Below are 24,071 nucleotides of genomic sequence, written 5' to 3'. Positions count from 1 at the left end.
CATGGAAGAGGCGAAGCTGAACATTAACTGCACCACTGAGCACTAAATTTTCAAAGAAAGTCACAAGTGCATCTGGCTAGGTTAAAAGAATCTGAAGTACTCTCACATGGAAAATGAGTCAATACAGATTTTATTAATACAGAAACTGTAAATTTTGCATGTGTGAAAAGCTAAAATGAAGACTTACTGCCAGTACTAAAGAGGAATAATGAAGAAAGTTATAATTAAGTTTTCCAAGGAGCAATCTCAGAATTCCTATTTGCTTTCTGACACAACCACATTACTGAGCACAAGTTAACAGCAGGAAACCATGGGGAAGCACCAAGGACACAACGCAATTAGCAGTATAGGAAAGATTGCAATAACAAGGAATGCACCTCTTAGTGCAACACAGCAGTTACACCTGTCAATACTTACAGAAAATGAGAGGTGAGCAGCTGAGTCACTCATTGGAGGACTGGGCTGTGATACTGGGCTATGCTAACACACTGGTCTCACAAGGATGGATTTAACTTCTGTCATGGCAGCCCCTAAAGTGCTGTTTTGGTTTTGTGACTGAAACGGTATTTGTAACACACCAGTGTTCTGGCTTTTGTTGATCAGTACCTGCATACTCAAGACTCAAGAAAGCCTCAAGCCTTTCTCCATTTCCCACTATGCCCCCTTCCTCAGTGAGATGGCTTGCTGGACAACATGCTGGGAGCAGAGATAACCAGGACAGACGATGCAAATTTATCAGAGGGATAGTCCCTGTCATGTAACATCATGATCAGCAACAAGTGTGTGGGCACAAGAAGGTCTCAGAGAACACCTGGGCGTTAGTCTACTTGTGACAGGCGTTGAGTGTTTGCCTTTGTATCACCCCTTCCTTTGCTTATAAAACAGTATTTATCTCAACCCAGGAGTTTTTTTGCTTTTGCCCCATTGAATAGGAATAGGGAATGAGCAAACAAAGGTGCAGGTCTGTAGCAGCTTACCAGGGTCAAGCCACCAGAGAAAATGACATGTATATTCATCAAGTGCTTTCCAGAGGGAAAGGGAATTATGCATAACATGGTACTACTCTAAAATGTTCTCGTACATGTTCAAGGAAGGCAAGTTCACACCAAAACTGGTAGCAGCAAGGCAACTATGAAAACATTACAAAGAGACAGGATCAGCTTCTGTGTGCTTAGCTTGGTGAAGAGAAGAAATGCTCTCATATTAATAAAAAAGATGCCACAAAGGGGTATGAATTGACTGCAACTCTCTTTAGGGAGAACAGGAAGAGCAAATTTCTGATTTGATGAAAGAGGAAAGCTTGGGAATAGAAAAAGAAAAGAGTAGGTATGTAAATTTTATAACTAGCTATAAGCTCATGAAAAGCTAAATTATGTGGTATGCTTATTACTGGTCATCTCTTAGAATCAATTTTTGCTATGAGGTAAGTACACTTCAGAACAAGTGCTGCAGTCACTCCTGAAGCTTTTGCACTCCCTGTAATCACTCCTGAAGCTTTTCAGTGTGTGTAGGTTTCCTTTGACAGGAGAAAAACCCCAGACACAGAAGAGAGAAGGCCAGACAGGTTCCCCTTAATACGGGATTAAATCAAAGCATAAGCCCAGGAACAGAGCTAGGGGAGCAGAGTAGAGGTCGAACACCTCATGGCATAGACAGAACTTACCATACTTTCTGCTGACTACAAGCCAGTCTTCAGTAAGTGTATGTATTTGAGGATAAAACAAAAGAAACAGATGAGCTGAAAACACTGAAACTGTGCATGACTGACTACTGGAGATGCTGCTGTTTACCACTGGTATCTCTGCTGTAATTTAGTTCATAAATTGATTTGATAGTGATTCAGTCTGTGACTTCAACATCAAAGGCTCAGAGATTAAATCCTACCTGCACTGGAACAGGATCTTTTAAGTAATATCCTTCAACAATCTGTTCTTTTCTGTAGTGCTCAATGATGTCAGCAATACTGTTCCAATAAGAAAAAGAATATCAAAACGTTAAACACATTAAATTTTCCCACTGTTTGAGAATCTACTTTTCCATAAAACCACAGAAACCGTTCCCTCAAAGTTTTAATAAAATCAAGTGTTAATCATCATAACCTTATTTGAAAGGAATGAGGATTTACTGAAGTCAAGAAAGATCACAAAACTGTATTCAGAATGTATTAATCCTAAACTTTGCAAAATATTTTAATGACTTGCTTAAAATGTCAAATGAGGATACTGCACTACATTCAGGTAGTACATGTGCATTACCCACTTTCAAACCAGGCTGAAAAACTGCTATTTCACTGGCAATAATTTTCCAAGTCCTAGAGTAATTAGCTAAGTGGAACGGGACATACTCTGAGTGAAGTGCAATCTCCTTCTATGAGGACAGGAATAGAAAACAGAAAAGGTTGGTAGGAGGCTTATACACATTACAACTGGACATCACTGAGCTATCCTTTTAAATACTCATGTCAGCAGCACTCCTCTGCAGGGATGCATTCGTAGTCATCAGATTCAGACTGCAATTGCACTTGGAAGGCTCAGGAGAGAAGAAGTAACAGATACAAGCTGACATTCAAGACATTTAAGTTGCTCTAATTTATTTTTGCACTACTGAAATTCACACTGTAATTAAGCACAGCAACAGGGTCATCAACAGAAATTAATCATTTACATGCAAATATCCATCTAGAAAAAGAGCTAAGTAATTAAATAGATGAAAATATACTCAGTGTGACTTCTCAGTTAATGCATACTCAGCTGTGTGTGCAAAGATACAAATAAGGCATGAGTGCAACACTGGAACAATAGCTGATACTGTAAAAACATCTCAAAACCTTCTAAATAAAACAATATCAAGGTATCTACGTTGGCTTTTCTATTTCATTCTGAAGCTATGAACTAGACAAACTTGATAAAATTACCTTCCCATGAGCACTTTTATTTTTCAGATATGTAAAAGGAGATTAGTATTTCTTGCAGTTTTAATGAAATCAAGTAATTAATTTCAATTTTTACTGAGATACTGTTTACATGTGCTGTTTTCTGCATAAGAATTTCAGCTGTGTCACACTACAAAAAACAATGCCTCAGTCATTGCATTTCACAGGTTGAATAGCTACTACCAACATTTTCTAATCAATCAAACAGCATTACATGAATTTTCTCACTCATCAAATCACTAATATCTTGACCTTCACCGCACCATTTGTTTCCTTAATTAAAAATGCTATCAGGAGTTCCATAATGTAAGGAACAGGTGCCTGCAAAATCTCTATGATTTTGTACCACAGGACAAAGAATAAATTCAGTAGTATTTAAAAACTCCTTCTGTAGTTCAAGTAACATTTAGACTAGGACTCCAAGCCTTGATGGAGTCCCTAAGGGCTGCATTCTTCACTATATGTTTGAACTTCCAGCAAATTTACCAACCTTACACACACAGAAATTTAAACTGAATATCACCTTAAGAGTATAGTGATAATTCTCCCAAACATATAACAAAAACAAAGATTTTCTTTGAAACTAAGGAAGATCTCTGGAAAACTATGTAACAAAATACTAAAATAAATTCTTAAAGCACTTTGTCATAATTTATTGCTGCTTAACTTTAAAATCTTGTTTTCTGTTCGGCTGCACAGAATCTCTTTCAGACAAATGTAATCTACATACCAAGTGAATCCAGCATTGTATTATAATGTAATCTGAAGCAATAACAAGGTACTATCTTTCTGAAAGTGTATTATTTAATGCTACAAACCCATTTCAGACTAATAAGAGTTCCTCTAAGTTATTAATTTGATATCACCAAGGGTGGGGGGCTCCTGGCCTATCTCCTCCTCCTAAGCCACGCAACTAGAAATCGGCATTTACCTTCATGAAAGGCTGACCCTGCAGCTAGCCTAGTTTTCAGTGAGGATGGCTGGAGGCCAGACTGACCAATGAAGAAGGTATTCAAGCAGCCTGGGTGTGAAATGGGCCTAGGTTCATAAGGATCCAATTATTTAGCCTCACAGCATCATGTGAGTGAAGTCATATGAAAAAGTCCACTGAACTTAGTGAGGAGACTGTGACATTTTCTCAGACACACCAGCTGCTGAATCTCTACTCACTCAGAAGTGAGAGAAATTCTCAACTGGGGTAAGAATGCCCTGGTTCTAGGTGAGCAGGACTGGAAAAATGCTGATTTTTTTTAAGGCAGGCAATGACCTCTGTTTAAGGAGGCAGGTTAGTTTTCACTACTGAAAAGTCTTCCAGATAACAACAACTCTAAATGCATCCTAAGTTTGTTCACTCTAAATGAACTGATCTGTATTTCTGCTCCAAGTACCATGCATATATTTCAATGTAATTTAGTAACTTTTTCCAACAATGAAGGCATTTTTCCCCTTTCTTGTAAATACCCATTTCTATTATTTGAGAACTCTATTAGATTGTCACAGATAAAATTAGCATTTTTATTTTCCCCTTTTCAAACAGACAAGAACGCATGTAGAAGCTTCCAAGCTGCTTCAAATAGAGTAATCTCTTAATTACAGATACAGAATTTATGGATCCAAATGATCCATTCAAACCACAATTTACAGAATGAAGCAACTGGTTGGCAGAACAAGCACAAATACTCCAAGAGAAACAAGTTACACTTAGGCTATTTTAACTGTAAGAATCTACTCAGTTAGAAGTAACTACTACGGAAATTAGAGAAAATATTTAATATAAAGGAAACTACAGTCTTAAAATCATAGTAGTAAATAATTATCAGGAGCAAGTCATGCAAGCACAAAATATGCATAATTCCTTCTGCCACAAGAACTCACCTATTATAGTATCTGCCTCCCATCATAAACTGATTGTTTGATGTTGGACATATTTTAAAACGCTGAATATTTTCACTGGTCCGGAAATAAAGTGAATAATCACCAGGGGTATTATCTGAAGGCCTCACAAGAAAACTGCACACCTGACCAACTGAAAAGACATAACAGTGTTATTCTTCTTAGTGATATATGTAAACCCTTATGAAATCTATTTCTACATAAACTAGAAAGAACAGCACACTTGAAGAAATACAAACCCTATAGAGGTAAACTCCAGTAGTGATCTCAAACTACAAGAACTAGTACTAAACCACCAAAATTAATGAAATATGGTTCAGCTGTAGCCTGCAACCTAGCCACATCTTCGCCATCTCTTTAAAACATCATACAAAAAAAAGTTTGATATCATTTTCAAATCTCCGCGCCAGTATTTAAAGTAAGGTATTAAACAATATGGGTCAGAAGTACTCTTCATGTAAAGAAACACTTGCTTTATGAAAGTGAAATAATTGGTTCCACATATAACAACTTAAAAATTAATTAAATCAAAAATAATTAGATTAACTTTACTTGAGAACATACTCAGTGCTGATAGCCATGAAAGTTTTCTTCCAATGTACTATTCTACTGAGGTAGCATACAGAGAGATTGGAGAATCTAAAACACTCATTTATGTTTAGACATAAAAGGAAGTTTTGCCATAGTTTCGTGATCCTATTAACAGGATCACTTTGTGCCATTTCCCTATCACTGTATTTCACATCAGAAAGACACATACCTGTCATCAGCAAATTGTAAGCTTCTTGTTTGGAGATCTTCCCATGGAACCATCTTAACAAAGATGAAGAGAAAAATTAGAAAGCAAGACTACCAGTTCTCTTTTTTGGTTGTGCTGACATCCAAGGTTCTGGCACCTATGAATTAATCTTTATTTAAAAAGACCCAATATATTTAGATGAGACAATCAATGTCTATGCTACTTAATGACTCTCTCCTCCCTACAACATGAAAAGACTAACACTAATAGGTATATAAGTAAATTCTTTTCAATAAAACACTTGGAGCTGATGTTCAAATACAAGCGAGTTTAGAGATTGATATGAATTGTCCAATTTCACAGGCATTATTTGAAGTCATACAGCAGTGTACTAGAATCATGAAATCTGAAGCTCAAACAAGAAGTTATACACAGAAAACCTCAAACTCAAATTTGCCAGAGCTGTAGAAACAAAACCGAGCTTTGTTAGATTAATGAATATAAACTGCTTTGATCTCACACCTTGTACTTTCCCAGAGTCTTGTGTCAGAGTAGTACCCCACAAAGTTCACAGCCTCTGCCTAGTTTTGGCATGATACCACTATTGAGAAAAGCCTGACATGCTACAACGTAATAATCTGTATTTAAAGGAAAGCTGAAGATACGGTGCTTTTATAAGAATATACCCCAGTTTCTGGCTTTCTTTCTGTATTACCTTCAGGTATTAATATGGATTCCTCTGAAAGGTAAACAACAGCTGAAAGACAGAATCAAAACTCCACACATCCCCTACAAGCTACTTTCCAAATATGAAATTTCCACATTTGAAGACATCCGTACTGCCAAACTGACTAGCAGGACACAGTAAACCAAACAGACCACTGAAATGCCTCCTTCTGCCCCGAGCCTCTTGGAAAGTGGGAAACAGCAAAAAACCAGCAAGCACAAATATGACAAACAAATGAGGACACCAGATAAGTCATCAAGGCACTAGACATTTTTCACAACTATCTGCCACTCATCTTCACCTGTGAATGTAACCTATTAACAGACTGACATATCAACATACAGCTGATTCTAAGTTGAAATTTTTAAAATTTTTAAAGTATTTAAGCAAATAGAGGGAAACTTACAGTCCTGTGACTTTTTCTTCAAACTTTAAGTGCTAAAAGAATCACAGAACTGCAGGAACACAGAATCCTTTGCACTGGAAAATACCTTTAAGACCATCATGTCGAATCCTTAACAAAGCACTGCCAAGGAATCACTAAACCCATTTCCCCAAGTGCCACATCTACACACCTTCTAAATCCCTCAAGAGATGGTAATTCTACCACTGCCCTGGGCAGCCTGTTCCAGGGCTTGACAACCCATTCAGTGAAGGCACCTTCCCTAATATCCAATCTAACCCTCCCTCGGTGCAACTTGAGCAAGCTTCGTCTTGTCCTATAACTTGCTACCTGGGTGGGAGAAGAGACCTCTTCTAGCTACAACCTCCTTTCTGGCATCTATAGAAAGCAATGAGATTCTCCCTGAGCCTTGTTTTCTTCAAGCTGAGCCCCACCAGCTCCCTTAACTGCTTCTCATCAGACTTGTGCTCCAGACCCTTCCATGGCTCTGTTTCCCTTCTCTGGACTCACTGAAGCACCTCAGTATCTTTCTTGCCATGAGAGCCCAAAACTGAACCTAGAACTCAAGGTGTGGCCTCACCAATCCTGATTACAGCAGGACAGTTACTGCCCTGGTGCTGCTGGCCACACTATTGCTGATTCAAGCCAGGATGCCATTGGCTTTCTGGGTCCCTGGGCCCACACTGGCTAATGTTCAGCCACTGTTGACCAGAACCTCAGATCCTTTCTGCTGAGCAGCTTTCCAGCCACTGCCCCAGCCTGCAGCACTGCAGGGGTTGTTATGAACCATGGGCAGAAACCATCACTTGGCCTTGTGAGATATCATATCATTGGCCTTACTGACCCAGCTTCTCCAGATTCCTCTGCAGAGCACTCCTACTCTCCAGAAGATCTGTGCTCTCACCCATGAGGCAAACAGGAGACACTGTTCTAATAGCACTTTGGTACAGTATTTAGGGTTGTTATCTCCAAGGCAACTGTGTTCAAGAAACACTTCGTTGTGCATATTTTGGCTGAAAGTGATCATACATGGCCTCATCTAAGATTTCAGCACTGCAATATCCATTAACAACAGAAACACCTATTACAGGACTTTTTCACGTTAATGATCCCTGCATCTGCAGCAGCTAGTATATAAAGAAGTCTTGAAATTAAAAAATAAATCTCTTTGGTCACTTTCTCAAAAACTTAGAAATCTCAGAGTGGAACTTGACAAACAGTTACGATTGCTTTCAGAAAACAAAACAAAAATCCTTACATTTTGCCTTCATGGGGATCTTCTTCTCTTCCCTATGAGAAAATTAACATATCAAGTGAATGACAACAGTACAACTTCATTAAAAAAAAAAAACATTTTGTAAGTTAAGACCTTCTGTAGAAAAAAAAAAATTGTATTTAGAAATCTGAGGCATTTTTTACCTAAAGGGCTTACTGCAGCTCTATGAAAAGTTTTCTTCTTCATTCATTAGGTGAAAATTCAGCAAAAATGTTATTTCTGATGATTACTTCATTCACGATCCAAGTCCTTTAGAGGTGGTAACTTTTTAGAAAGTTTCAACCTTCTCAGCCTTCCTAACATTAAATTACCACTGACCTATCAGTCTACATATCAACAGTCTAGTACTGCCTCTTCAGTTTAGCTATTCACATCCTGACACAGGTCATTTATGAGAAGCATCTCAAGTAACATTGCTATTAGCAAAACATACATAGTGTGTAAGAAGATATTACAAAAAATACATTTTTTTCCTTTTTTTCTTCTCACCAATATATTTTTAACCCAAATTTTATCCTAGAATAAAGACCTACCACAATGCAAAATTACATTCTGTTGAGTTAGTGAACATTTCACAGCAATCGCAAGAATGAAATGCAATTTAATGATTCTTCACCAGGACAGCAGATTTTAGGGAAATGCCTAGTAAATTTACAGTACCCTTCATTTGCACTTATCTTTGGACAACATATGAATAAACACTTTTTGATAACAAACTATGCTTAAAGGTTTTAGTTCTTTAGAACTACTAGATGAATTTAGTAGCTTCAGAAAAGTACATAATTAGAAAACAGGCAAATAAAATGTCACTAGTTTTTGTTCAGTATTATTTTATTAAAAAATCCCATTCATTTAAGAAATCTGAATACAAAAATTACTTACCACTTCTTCTACCAGATCCTCCACAATAAGACCTTGTTCATCTGTCCGTAGGTTTGTAACCCACATCCAGCCATCTTCCAATTCATTATGGACAATAAACATGTCTCCTTTAAGGAAACTGAAGAGGGTTATAGCAAGATTTAAATCAGAGATACAATCATAATATAAAGTTTAATTAACACAATGAATTCTTGAGTAAAATTGCCATAAAATATTTGAGAAAACCTATTTGTAAAAAATGCAGGAACTGATATTCCAAGCACTTGTGTATTTTTCATCACAGTTAAGTGGCTACTATATACAAGTTTTCATACTTTTGATTTATGTTTAGTATCTAATATATACTTCAGTGCTGTCAACTTCAAAGTGTGCTAATGTATAAAACAAAAATGACACAGCAATATTAAAATTCAGTAATATTGTTCTTTTATCAGGAGAGATCAAATATGGCACACAAGTAAAATAAACCTTAGCAGTCTATAAGAAAACAATATTCCTTTCATTGAAATATTACCTTGCATAATGTAAATTGTGGAATACCTATTCATTATGTTCTCATATATGAAGACAAGTGATGCAAAGAGAATACAGAGCAGTTACCAGAGACACCATGCAATTAGGTACAAGTGTAAGAAGCATTAACATTCAAAAGCAAAGAATCACAGAATCAAAAGTTTGGAAATTACCTCTGAGGTGATTGAGTCCAACCTACTACCAAGTACCAAATGACAATGGCACTAAGTGCAACATCCAGTCTTTCCGTAAACACCTTCCGAGACACTGATTCCCCCACCTCCATGGGCAGTATTTCAGTGTCTAATCACCCTTTCTGTAAAAAATTTTCCCCTAACCTAAAGCCACTCTGTAGACTAAAGGGCAATTTCAGATTATGTCCTCCCATCCTGTCACTGTTCTTCCCTCTGGAAGAACAGACTGAACCCTACCTGGCTACATGCTTCTTTTAGGGCGTTGTAGAGAGCAATGAGATCTCCCTTGAGACTCCTCCAGGCTGAGGCCCTGCCGCTGCTCCTAACAGGACTTGTACTCCAGACACTTTACCAGTTCCATTACCCTTCTGTGGACACACTCCAGGACCTCAACATCCTTCCTGAGTTGCATGGCCCAGAACTGGACATAGTACTCAAGGTGTGGCCTCACCAGTGTTGAGCAAAGGGAAAGAATCACTTTCTTAGCCCTAGTGGCTACACCACTGCTGATCCAAGTCAGGATGCCGTTGACTCTCTTGGCCACCTGGACACAGCTACCTCATCTTCAGCCAGCTGCTGACCAGGACGCCCAGGTCCATTTCCATTGGGCAGCTTTCTAGCTCTGCAGAGGGTTTATTACGGCCAAAGTGCAGGACCCAGCACCTGGTCTAAGCGAGTTTTCATTTCTGGAAGACTAGTCTAAGTTATTCCTTAAATGTTAAGAACACAAACTCAGGTCACATGAAAACCTCTCACTGCAGCACAAAATTTTTGATCATGTTTCATGATGCATCAAGGTACAGGAAAAACAATAAATAGAGAAGCTCATTAATTACCATTTCAATTCAAAATTTCATAGCAAATGTCTATGGCACAGCTCTCATTTGAAGTAGGCTAACAGAAAAAACAAAACACAACAAACCACTATCGAAAAACAAAGAATAAATTCAATTGCTATTCAGCTTTAAGAGATGACAGACAACAAGAGCACCCTCCAAAACTGAATAGTTACTGCATGGAAGACATGTTGAAATTAACTCAGTAATACTTCAAACTTAAACATATTTACTATTTTCTGAAATACATAATTTCTTCAAAAGCATATTAATTCAATCTAGAACAAACCTGAGAACTCTGGTCTCAGTTATACCACGAACAAAACTATTTTAACCATGTAGACCTCAAAACACAAATACCAACTCTGCATTTCAGCTCTATCTTAAAAGAGGAAGAAAAGGTTTAATTGCCTATAATTTTTGTTATGACAGCAAACAATAAAATGCTATTTTCTCTTAAGCTGATAGGAGCAATAAGGCACATAAAGGATTCTTTTTTTTGTGGTTGTTCCCTCACAGAGCAGGAGGCCTTAGTTGCAATGTGCCATTAGAGAGCCCCTTCCCAGTCTATCACCTTACTAAAACACATAATTACAAAAACAAATATCCTCCTATCATCCTTTAAAGGATCAGACTGGACTGTGAGTCTTGGAATAAATTTCCATCCAAATGAGGATATAAAGCTCTCATACTTTTCCTACATTTTAAGATAATAATCTTAAACCTAAGAAAATTCCCAATTCAACTGGTGTATTACATCAGCTTATGAAATCTGTCTCACTAGAGAGATTAGAAATCACCACAAATCACTTTCAAATCCTCCTGTTTTTTCATCTTGAGATAAAAAAATTATCTCAAGAAAGCAGTATCACTCCCAAGTAAACAGAAAATGCTCTTCTATTGAAACTCACTTCTTCCATTCTTAAATTTGTAAGTAGCCAAGGCCCACTTTCTCTTTCTAGTGATCTGAATTGTTTCCATTAGCTACACATCTTAATAGTTCTGTGGCAGTTGAGAAAAAAGCCTAGCTCATTTCTTCCACACACTCAGATAAGGCATTTCCATACAGAATTCTTTGACACATAAATTTATCCTTTTGGTAAAAACCTAGGGCTTTATAAAAAATATTTCAAAATCATAACATTATGAATTTTAATTCTATGTACCTTTATGTACCTCCTGTTCAATTAATACAAACAAGCATACTAAGAACAAAATGTCTTATTCGTATTTCCAACCAAAGAATAGAGAGATATCATCTGTTAAACTAACTACGTCAAGTTTAATATAGAACTGGAAAATACTTGCATACAAACACCTACCTAAATTATTGCTATTTACCAATACTCTTGAGAATTTCAAAGCTACTACTCAACATACCTTATTTCATCAGTTTCTGGCACTTTGGTGTAAGGCAGAATTGCTCGAACTCTCCTTCTGTCTTCCACAGGCTACAGTTTAAAAAAGAGCAATGGTTTTTTCTCTATACTCTGCACTGCATATTCTATATTGTAGAGTCTTTCTCTCCAGCCTTATGCTATCCTGAGGCAAAGAACACCACTTATATCTGCCTTGCCAGTTTTATATTTCCAAAGCTCAAAACCACTGTCAGCTAGAAACGTGTAATTTGTTGACTAAGAGCACTTACTTTAATTTTTTTTCACTTAGAGCAAAAGTAATGTCCAGAATTTTAACATTCAGAAACATCTTTATTCAGGTTTTGGGTTTTGTTACAGGAGATATTTTGCAGTGGTTTTTTTTTCATTTTAATTACTGTTTTTGTTTTAAGGATGGGCATGTGAAAGAAACCTTATTTCAGGTTAATTCAGGATGCATTTTGTAACTATTGTTAGATAGCCAAAATGTGACAGAACAGTGAAGGCTACACTGCAACAGAGCTCCTTATTACAAGAACTCAGTATAGTCTTGCTTTTCTCTGTCTGCTTAAAATGATGTTACTATATTGTGCAATGACTGCAATACCTCTATCCTCCTTCTTATGTATTTTTATTAAATAGCAAATTCCTTTTCATCATAACTTTGTATCATAAAAATGCATTTTCATACTTCCTATAGTTCCACGTATGCCTATGCAAAACAACAGGAAACTTTCTAAATTTTTTTTCCCAAAGAAAATTTTGAATAGTGATTAAAGTTACAAATATTTTAGTAAGTCTGTCTTCAGGAATTTTTTTTTACTTGCCTCTGGAGGTGCTACTGGAAATAAGAGCTTTTCCCCTTTCAGCAAGCAGGACACATGACTGTAATAACCAATCAGGTCGGAGAGTGAAGCAAAGCGACGCCCACCAATGTAATAGTCTCCACACATAGCAATAATCCTGTCAATAAAAAAAACCCAGAAGCTTGACATTAGAAAAAATTTTTGCTACCAGTTGTTTTTGAAGAAAAGGAGATTAGGATCATGTTTAACTCTTAAAACAGTGCCTATGTTCAGCCAGCAAAATGCAGCATTACAGTCTCACTGTAAACATGTAAATAAACCTAACGAATATTTTATCAAAACTATTAATACATATATTTTATGAGCCACCAAGTTTTTTATCTAAAGAAAGAGCTGATTCACAGCAAAAGACAGTACATCCGTCAGAACTAAATGAAATTTAAAAAAAAAAATTAAGCGTGAACATCCTGGAAAACTGAAACAATGCACTACTACACAACAGCATTATTACTTGTATCATGCACAACATACACCTTTTATAACAGGCATAAAGTAGCAAAGTACTTTAACAAAAAGTTACTACACTTCAAAACTATACAATATAGAAAACAAACACCATCAAAAATTAGTCATTTTGTTACAGTTAGTTTAGCATCCATATTAAAAGTTAAGAAATTATTTTGGAATAATCAAAGTATCTCCTGAAACTCAATTAAAAATCTGATATCTAATGGGAAAAAGCTCACACAACCATTTCAGTAGTTAATGCATAATTTGAATTAAGCTGTTTCTCCCAAGATGTCATGCAAAATGCATACTAAGATGAATCTTCAGATATTAAGTCCAAGCTCATAAGCATACAGCAGTGCAACAGGAGTCAAAAAACAATGCTCAGGACATATGCTGAAAGCTGTTTCCCACAAATCTTTCAATTAGTAAACATATAATCTATTGGTGGTTTTTGCTTTGGGATTTTTTGTGGCTTCTTTTTGTTTGTTGTAGGGCTTTTTTGTTTGGGTTGGCGGGGGGGTGTTTGTTTTGGGTGGGGTTTTTTCCCTCAAAATTAAAAAAGCAAACAGATATGCTAGCACTTCAACTGCGCTAACTACAATGATTATTATGGAACACACACACAAAGCAATCTCCTTCACTGACTAATGAAACCTGCATGGTGCTTTAAATCTACTCAAACCACTTTAGGCAAGCTTCTCTATCCAGATATTTTTGGTTTCCTCACACTTTGGTTCTTCACCCTACAAAGTGATTTTAAAGTAGCATGTTTTAAAACAATCAAACCAAGTAAAAAGCTGTACAATGAAAGCATTAAGAGTCAAAAACACTGCTTTATAATACAATAATTGTTCACTTTGTGCTCTGCAACAAAAAGTAGAGAGATCACAGTATTCAAAATAAAACACTTAATTCTCACCTAAAATGATTGACATTTGTTTTACTAAGGAATGAAAGCACAAATGAACCTGGTCTCCGATCACTCTCTCGAATAAGGTAACTTCCAGGTTTTCCTGCTTGTCGAAGACGTTCTTCTGCAATTGTTCTGTCAAGTTTTCCATGATACCACCTGAAAAAAAGTTACAATGGGTGCCCTTAGAACTTAAGGGTTTAGTTTACTTCCACAAAACAGACCCATGAAAGAAAGAAAATCTTTCAGCCAAAACCCATGTAACTGCAAAACTTGGTCTATCACATTGTTACAATTTCAACCTCCTAGCTTACTTTTTTCCAATAAACAGCATTTTTAACACAGCAAAGTTTTTCAGATAACTTACTTTTCCCAAGGAACAACCTTAAGAGGCAGAGGCTCTACACATATCATTGTTTTATTCTCTTCCCTAATTTGTTTACTTTAAAAAAACTGAAATTGAGGTGACTGACCTGACTTGGAAGACTATTGTATTTTAAGCCTACAAAGGTGTCAGTTCAGGCTCAGTATTTCAAAAACACAAATGGAGAAGTGAATTCTATCAGACTGTTCCTCAGGTGACAGAGATGCTGCTGCAGCAAAGCCAGTAAAGAACTGGACAGCAGTCACCAGGCCACCATCCAGCCCCAAAATCACCTTTCCTAATCACAATGTGCACTCTCTCAATCAAAAGTGAGTGCCGATACACGGCAAATCACAGATTGCAAAATATGACAAAAGAAATCTTTAATCTACTGCTGCCATTCAAGCATTCAATCACCTATCTCAGTTTATTTAGACAGCCTTTGTCAGAACACTTGTTCTACTTCAAATGATCAAGAATAACTTTTTTTTTCCAAGAAAGTAGTGATGGGAGAGCAGTTTTCAAAGACAGCCATTGCTCTCATTACCTTCGCCAAGCCACACCATGCTCTGGAGCTATACACTGCCATAATTCATTAGCTCCTCCACCTAATTTTCCTTGATTAAACCTTTAATTTTCACGTTCAGAAACTGTCAGCTTTAAAACAGCCAGTGTTTTAGACAACGAAAATCCTTCACCACTTCAGATCACATACCATTTAGTTCTAACAGTTCACAGACTGTTTTGTAAGATTCACAAACATGCAATTTAAAAGATATGTAAATGATCTCTTGAACTAATATATGCAAAAATATAAAATACTGCACAGCATACAGCTTCAGAAAATTGAAAACAAAATTAAAAGCTGAGCTGTTGATAAAATCTGAACAAAAGCAATTTTTTTTCTACAAAATGGAAACAAAAGCTTTGAGAGCTTTTATCAGAACAAAACCTTGATAAACCAAACCAAAAAACGTATTTCACCAGTAGGAGCAGCACAAGCATAAATACTGTGTAACCTCACAAAACAGGGTGCTTGCTAGTATTGCTCCCCTTTGCTTCTCTTCCTCACCCTGATCAAAACAACCTAAACCAGTAGAAGCACTGCTGTGTCTGTACAACATTTAAAACTTGAAACTGCTGCAGGCCTAGTTATATTAGGAAGAGCCTGTGTCATTCCATTCCAGAGCAAAGGAGCTTCATGAACAGAAACCTGTTGTTCAAAGCCAGTCCACAAAGAAGCGGTCACACCCTCCCGACGAGGAGGGTCTTTTAGGAAATGAAGCAAAATTAAGACAGTTGATTATAAAGTAAGTAGGATTAAATATTCTGTGCATCAGTGTGTACAGCACAGCTGAAACCTGAGTGAGTTTGCTCCCAACATGTCACAACAGGGCACTGCCTTCCTGGATAGACTGACTTTCATCAAGTATGTAACTCCTCCCTCTGAGACGCAATAAACCTCCCTGATGAAGAAACAAACATTCCATTTAATGAAATCTATTTTGGATTAATAACAGGTTCACTGAGGTTTTATTTGTTCCTATTTACCACCCACTTGAGGAAAATAATCTTAATTCTATTGAGAGATACATTGCATTAAAATGCCAAATTTAAAGAAAGGCACAATTTCAAAATGAAGTGGGAGTCTTAATAAGAATGCAAATTACAAAAAAATAAATTACAGAATAAACAGAAAGGCAGGATCATATGCAAGTAATAAATTTTTTCTGTAAGGGACCAGGATTTCTAACAACAACAGCACAAATTTAGGTGCCCCAATTCTCAGCCCAGAAGCTTCAAACAAAAAAGACACTCTCCTTGCTGGTGATGGCAATACATATGTATTGGTATAAGCCACATATTGGAGATCACATCCTCTAACACTGAACAGACTATATTTTGTCCCATTCAACATTTTTATATCAAGTGTACCGGAAGACATTTATTACCTGGTAAAGCATTTAAGGAAAGGTTTGTTTTCTGAAATAAAAATATTAACTTCTGAGAGCAATTAAATTCAGTGTCACTGAGCCCACATATAAAATGTTAACTTCAGATGGCAAAAAACCACTGTATTTTACAGCTCACTCTGCATTAGTGTAATGTACCAAATTACTCTATAGTATTAGCTGCAGAAATAAATATTAACACTAAATTTAATACAAACAACAGTAAAGCAGTCAATATTGAGCCATGATAAGAGAAAACAGCTCAAGTGATATCCTCAGAAAACCTCTGTAGATTTTATACATCTCTAAAAAAATAGGATACACACTTAAGTGCCAACTCGTACAATATCTTTAGAGTATGCAAAATGCTTGTCAAGAAATAACTGCATTTTTTCAGAGAGCAGAGTCTCATCAATGTATAAAAACAGTTTATTCACGTAACATATAATCTCGGAGCACTGAAAGACATCACTGTCAAAATCAATGTCTTATAACCCATCCTACTATCACAAGTTTTCAGTAATATAAAAAGATACATTCCACAACTTCCCATCATAATCTTCAAGGACTTTGATAGCAAACAGTAAACACTGTTTGGCCAAACTGCAGTACTCAATCTCATTTAAGGGTATTGACTAATCTAAAGAGCACTAATGAAAGATTTTAAGATCTCTTATGCTGCATTACAACGGAAGATCTATCCAATACTCAGTGCTATCCAAAGAGAAAGTACAACAGAAATGAGTAAACTACAGAGCTAGCCATACTCCTAATTTCATCAGAGAACAGAGCACAGAACACTCTGAAGGATATAAACAGGCTACCGTCATCTCTGACATGAAATAAAGTAACCCCCAGATCCTTTGGTTTTAAGCTCCAATCAGGCAGTTTAGTGAAGCCTGAGTATTTCTGCAAAAATACATTACAAGAAACCACCTCTCCCTCTGAGTTCTCTACGTCAAGACTTACAACTTAAATATTTTGCAATCAAAACAGTTTCAAGTTTATTGTTTTCAGTCCAAAGCAGTGCCAACCATAGATTGTTAATTGATGCAAAAGGAATTGCTATGTATTATGTACTGTAAGTCTGATTAAAGGAATTAAAGTTTGGAATGGAAGGTATCACATTAAAAACCTGCCTAGCTTTTCATAAATAAGTTGCCAAATGAATGTCACTTACAAGTGCTTACACTCAAAACTCTAACTCACTACTAGTTAGATGTACATCCTCCATCACTGCCAAAGACAAGGTCTCTATAATTTCCCATCAGTCACCTCTGCTTGTTTGCCTGATCCTACTTAGGAACACTTCTGTATTTCTAAAATTACCTTCGCATTTTTTTAAATGCTGACAATCCACTCCTTTCATTGTATTTTAAGCAAACATAATTCAGTGACATTCTGAATCACAGCTAGTGCTCTAACAATGCAGCTGCTGTTATAACATGCATAGAAATAGAGTAAGTAGTCATGCAAGCGTATGTCATGAAATTGTTTAACTATAAAATGTCCTATCAATTAGAGATTGCAATTCAGGTGGTTTTTTTCTGTGACTATCTGTTTAACTTGCCTGCTTTAAGAAACGTGTGTAATTGTTCTTTATTTTGCTTCTAAGAGAATACCAGTAAAAGGCTTCCATGTTTCAGAAAACTGCCAAAACTGTTAATGAAAATACTCCCATCTGCCAATTTATTTCAAAAGCAGTAGGTTCAAAACTCCAACCCTTTCTATCACAATTTAATTACAGCAGGCAGACAGAACAAAGACAACAACATCACAAAGAGCCTCTATATCCACACAAGCAACATACAGGTGTGCAGAAGAATGGTGCCTATACCACTGCCACACTGAGAGGCTGACAACCATATGTCAAGTCATGAACCTCATGGAATGAGCTGCACTGCAGTCAGAGCTGCGGCTCTGGTCCACACACGAATAAGAGATTCCTGTATTTTTCCATGCTCCATGGAAGATGCTGGCTAGTCACCAGCCCCATTAGGCCCAGCCAGCCCTTTCTACTGTGAGGAGGGATGTATTCAGCAAGTTCACAGTACAGCCATATGGTTTCTGGTCCCTAACATGGCCCCAACACCACAAGACCTGTGCAAGGAACAAGCCATTCACAAAGAGGTGAATTTACTATATGGAAGGAGGCAGCTGCTATTACGTGTGGAAGCATGTCACACTGTACAACCAAATCTTTCTTTACATATTTCCTTTTTACATGTGGGAAAAGCAAGTGTGAAGTTTTGCCACACAGGCACACTGCTGGCTTTATTCACAACCTCATGCCTACATGCATCTCTGAAAAGGTGCTTTCCAGCTGTTTAGCCCCACCACGTACTTAGGGTTACTACTCCCTAGTGCCAGAGCTCTGTTTCCTTTGTTTAACTACACAAGATCTCCCACAGCCCAATTCTTCCGCCTGTCCACATCGCTCTGGATGTCAGCACAACCACCTGGTGTTTCAGCTGCTCCTTTCAGTTTTGCATTATCTGTGAACTTCCTAAGGGTGCATGCGCTCTGTCCAAGCAGGACACAGTATTGGACCCTGAAGGCACCCTAGGGAATACCCCCAGTAATTTGCCTCTATCTGGACTCTGAGCTGCTGATCATCATGCTCTGTTCCCAGTCATTCAAATTTTCAATGCACCTCATGTCCTTTTACCTAACCTATACTCTGTAAGAAGACTATAGAAGACAGTGTCAAAAGCCTTACTAAAGTTATGGTAAACTCTCTCCCTTTCTCCCCCTAGTCAATGACTACATCACAGAAGGGTCTTAGGTTGGTTAAGCACAATTTTCCCATTATAAATCCATGCTGATTACTCCTCACCACCTTCAGCACTAAATATGATTTAAAGATAAACTAATTTAATAACAGAAACCTTTTTCTGCTCTATCACTAACAAGACTGATAGACCAGGTATTTGATATAAAAATAATAACTATTAAAGACCACCTTCAGTTTTTAAATGGTGCATAAAAGTAAATAAAGCACGTCACGTGTACAAACTCTATCAAGCACTCAACATTTTACTAGCACTGACCATACGCTGGAGGGACACTGAGGAATCAACCCTGCAATACTTATGTGCAGCACAAAGACTATGTTACAACAAGATGCCGCCTTCTCTTCCCTTCTATTATGCCTACCAACAAGACATATTACAAGATGCTTATTTTTTGGGGGAGAAAGATATGAAAGAAATGGGAAAACTATTATGGGAATTTTACAAATTTATGCTTGAACAAAAATATGGAGTCCTATTCTGAACAGACCTAAGCCTTCACTAGAGAATTTGTGTTCATCTTCCCTTCACAACCACAGAACATATGGACAAAAAAGCTTGAAAAAACACAGCACAGTATTACATTTCTCGATGGGGTAGGCTAGTAGATGAACTGCCAAAGTCCCATACTGTATTATGGGACTCAATCAACGACACAAAATAAAAAGTAAATAAAGAGCAGGTCAAGAGACTCTAGTTGCTGTTTAAACAAAATTACATTATCTAATGCTAACTAGAAATACTGACTAAACTACTGAAAAATCATCTCAAACTTCTGGCTTCAAATGCTGTCCTACTTCTAGTTTTATTTATCTGAAGTTTTCACTTACCTAAGAACTAACACACTCAGTTTACTTATTGCTTCACTTCGTGTAGCAGGTTATGCACAATGCTGTCTCTCTGGTTTAGCCACTGATTTAAGACAGTACTTCTAACACCACACATCCAGACGGAAGAGGCCCAGAGTACACTACTCACCAACTTTTGAAAAATAAGGTATTGTCTTCCACACACAACAGGAACTAATGAAGAAACTCATTATCTAATAAAGACAATATTCTATGCTAACTACATTAACTGCTAAACAAAGAAACCTCATACACTAAAATTTGTTGACATCACATTTCATTTTCTTTATGCAGTATCTAACTGAACATGCCAACATTATTTCCTCATAGTTTACAGTGCAACAGATTCATTCATTAGTCTGGAAAAGGGCCTTCTGCAATTATTCAGAAAAAAATATTTTCATGCGTTACTGAAACAAATGCAGAACTACTAAGCTTGCCACCTTGAACACTCATGTGAAGATACTAGAACTCCACTCTATGATCAGGCAGAAAAATGGTCTACTTTAACGCAACCCATTCTTATTTAGTATTTCTCTACCTGTCTTCATCTTCAGTGCTTTTTCTTATGTTGCCTGAACAAGCTCCAAAAGTGACTGTAAGAATATATCTGCTTTGGGCAACATTTCTTTTAACCAGAGAGTACTCTGACAGCCTATTTAATTTTGTGTGGTTGATCACTTTCAGATTTCAAATGATTTCCATTTCAAACTGATAAGCACTGCTCAAAAAACACTACATGAAAATGCCAGTTTTGCTGCAATTACTGGAACACTTCCTGCCACATGAATGCAACACTAGGACAGAAAATAATTGTCAAGTAAGATTTTAAATCAAATACATAACAGAATCAGCATTTATTCATTCATTAAATCCAAAGGAATTTCTTTATGCTATTTGAACCTCTGTCACTGAGCTCTGCAAATGGGGCAGAAAGCGACGGGAAAAAATGATCTAAACAAACACAGAGTTGCCCACTTTATTCCCTAGCATCCTGCGCATCCCACCTAGCATTAAGCTGCAACATAAACACACCACTGCTGTACTCCATAAAAATGAAAACACAGACACACACACTGAATAGACAAGCCCCCAGTTAGTTTCACTCCAGATCTAAGATTGAAAAAATCAACCCAGCTGGGGGATTGTGAGTTTGTGAATAAAGGGCTTACATGCTAGTATCCTTCCACTGTTTGAATATTAAAGAATACACACTAACAGAAGACATATTCCCCAGATCTCCCTGAGCAAACTGTATTTACAACATTCTTATGGGAAGTGCAGAACCTGCAGGTGCTTCACTTCCCATCTCTCTTGTATTAATTACTACAATAGCCAGAATGCCAACTTTACACCATTTGAAAGCATACTCGTGATTAAAAAAGCATTTGTAACATCTTTACAGCCTAAAAATTAGAAGACTAGGAACTCATATTGTTCATATTGTGTCTGGTTTGTGTTTGAGCTTTTTGTTTGCTTTGGGCTTGTTTTTTTAATTTGCAAAACAAGTTCGGAGAAGCTTGTTATAGAAGCTATTATAATTTTATGTCCTACTTAAAATGACAATGGCTCCTGAAATTCTAAGAGTATGTAACATAATGCCAAAGTTAACTCTGTCAGTCAAGTTATGACAGAATATAAAGAACGAACCCCATATTTCACACAGATTTTTAGGTTACCTTTCTGAGCTATCTATATATATCTTTAAATACAACTGTATGTTACTCCCTAAATTATCCACTATAAGCAAGAACAACAAGAACAACATATTTATAGAAATTATACTAATGAAAAAATATAAGCTTCTGAAACCATTTCATTTTGGGGAGAATATGGTAAGGATATGGAAGAAAATGTTTATTTTCTATTCTAACACACACCTTGGAAGTGCTTTGAGTAAACCTGCAGATTTTCTACAGTGAAATCCAAAGGTTGTATTTAAAGTACTTACTAATTACATGGACTCTATATAACATTATTTGACCTTATATTTCACACAACTTAAACAAAGAACTAGTCTGCCTCTAGTGGAAGATTCTTTCCATTAGCAGCACTAAAGGAATCCAAATTAACCTGCTGTACGGACAAATACAATAAAACCTAACTGTAATTCTACAGTTTATTCCAAATGTCTCCTCTCTCCAAGCATAACCTATATGAAAACTTTAAATTGGTTGAGCAGCAAGGCAGTTAAAACATTTATAAAAATATCCCTCTGTTAACACTTTTAAAATTAGAAATTATTTTAATTCGTTTTAAATCCATTATTCAAGACTGCCTGAATTTTTAAAAAGATTCAACAAGTGAGCATTACTTTGGCTGTTTCTCTATGAAATGGAAAAGATGATCTATCTTTTTTTTTCCCAGCAAAAAGCAATGCAATACAAAATGATGACATGGTAAATAAAGTCTTTTACGCCATGGACAGGTTTTTTTACTCTATTTACAGAAATTAAGTTTATGACTCTACCGAGAAGGGGCTACCAGTGACTGGAAAAGTTTCCCCAACAATTAGTTTAAACCACAACCAGAATAGTTCACTCTTCCCGGCAGCCTCTGCAGTACTGCTATGAAAACTTCCAAAAAACTAACTCAGCCGCCTTTTTCTCGTGAGCTGATCCCACTCAGTACCGGAGGACCAGCTCCACCTCAAGGGGAAGGAGTCCGACCGCCCTGCTGCCGCCGCTCACTCTCCCGACTTGCGGGTGGGCTACGCTCCACAGCCCCCGGGCAGTGTCTCCGAGAAGCAAACTTCCTGTTGGAACGGAACCGGAGGAGGGAGGGAAGGTGAAGAGGTGGAACGCAAAACTTCTGCGAGACTTCCAGCCGGGTTTGACACACACTCTCTCGGGCTAGCGGTGGGGTACCCACTCCCCACAAGGATTGAGGCGGGGGCGGTGGGTACTCACTGATTGGTGGGGGGCGCGTTGAGCGGAATGGCCACCTCCTCTTCCTCGTACTCCGGCCCGTCCAGTGAGTCTCCCTCGTCCACTGTCCCCAGCCCTCCGGCCAACGCGGGGGGGGGCGGCAGCGGGGGGAAGCCGGGATCGGCAGCCCCAGCGGCCGCTGGAGGGGCTGGCCCCGCGCCCAGCTCCAGCAGCCCCAGAACTGAGCACAAATCCGGCCCGCCTGAGGGGCCGCCGCCGACCAGGAAGGGGCCTTGCGGCTCCGGCGCCCGACCACGGCACAAGGCGGAGCAGTGCCCCAGCTCCCCGGCCGCGGCGGCTCCCGCCGTCCCGGCTACAGCGCCCGAGCCGCCCTCCTCACCCGTGGCCTCGGCAGCCATCATGTTGAGCCTCGCCGGCGGCTTCACGCCGGGGAGGAGGCGACAAAGGGGCTCCGGGCCCCTGCCCTCACCGCGCCCCCCTCTCCCCAACGCGGCAGGCAGCGGACCCGGGACGCGACTAAAACTTCCCGGCGGCGACGGGCCGGGAACAATGCCCGGCTGGGCGGGGGCTGGACCGCTCCACAGGGCCCCGCGCAGCTGCCTCGGCCCGCGGCCGCCCCAGGGAAGCGCCGCCCGCCCGGGGAGCTCCGCGCTTGCGCGGCACCTCTGCGCTTGCGCGAGTGGCACGACCCCAGTCGGGTTGTACGGGACGGCGAGCGCGGGTGGCGGTGGCTGTACGGCCTGGGAGACAAAGGGCTCGTTCCGCTGCCGAGGGGCTGGGAACACGCGTGGGTAGGGTAGGATTCACTACCCAACATGAGCACTGTAACTCTGAACGCGTATGATCCAGCGCCAGATCCAAATGGCTTTTGAACAGCTCCAGAGACGATGACTTTTACCTCCCTAGGCTAAGTGTTCCAATGCCTAACCACCCTAACAGTGAAGAAAAGCTATGGAGTGTCTTCCAGCTCAGTTTATTCTGTATGACTCTGTGTAATCTGAATCTCCTCCATCTCGGTTTGAAGCCGTTTCCCTGGTCATGCCACTGCAGACACAGAAGAGACTAGTCCCCACCTCACTATGGCTTCTCTTCAAGCATTGATAGAACTAGTGGAAACAGTTTTGTCAAGGGAGCATTGGGCTGGATATTAGGAAAAAATATTTCACTGAAAATTGGTGGTCAAGCAGTGGAACAGGCTCCTGGGGCAACAGTGAGCTTGCCATCTGTGAA

The 24,071-nt window shown here is 38.5% G+C and overlaps 1 protein-coding gene across 1 annotated transcript in view; it reads right to left on the bottom strand.

The window, feature by feature from the left end:
• Nucleotides 1-23,473, bottom strand: part of RASA1 (RAS p21 protein activator 1) — a 47,332-nt gene extending 23,859 nt beyond the window's left edge. The window contains exons 1-9 of the mRNA XM_041398109.1: nt 22,863-23,473; nt 14,007-14,156; nt 12,599-12,734; nt 11,776-11,846; nt 8,853-8,970; nt 7,953-7,984; nt 5,586-5,638; nt 4,808-4,958; nt 1,885-1,963 (exon numbers count right to left, since the gene is read on the bottom strand). Coding sequence (XP_041254043.1) covers nt 1,885-1,963; nt 4,808-4,958; nt 5,586-5,638; nt 7,953-7,984; nt 8,853-8,970; nt 11,776-11,846; nt 12,599-12,734; nt 14,007-14,156; nt 22,863-23,242 — 1,170 coding nt within the window. The 5' untranslated portion in view covers nt 23,243-23,473. The remainder of the gene's footprint in view (nt 1-1,884; nt 1,964-4,807; nt 4,959-5,585; nt 5,639-7,952; nt 7,985-8,852; nt 8,971-11,775; nt 11,847-12,598; nt 12,735-14,006; nt 14,157-22,862) is intronic.
• Nucleotides 23,474-24,071: the final 598 nt, after the last annotated feature.

The sequence above is a fragment of the Onychostruthus taczanowskii genome, unplaced genomic scaffold, assembly GCF_017590055.1.
Source record: "Onychostruthus taczanowskii isolate IOZ18803 unplaced genomic scaffold, ASM1759005v1 scaffold140, whole genome shotgun sequence".
NCBI classification, from domain to species: Eukaryota; Metazoa; Chordata; class Aves; order Passeriformes; family Passeridae; genus Onychostruthus; species Onychostruthus taczanowskii.
Note: the sequence above shows the minus strand (reverse complement) of the source record. Positions and strands in the feature narration are given on the sequence as shown.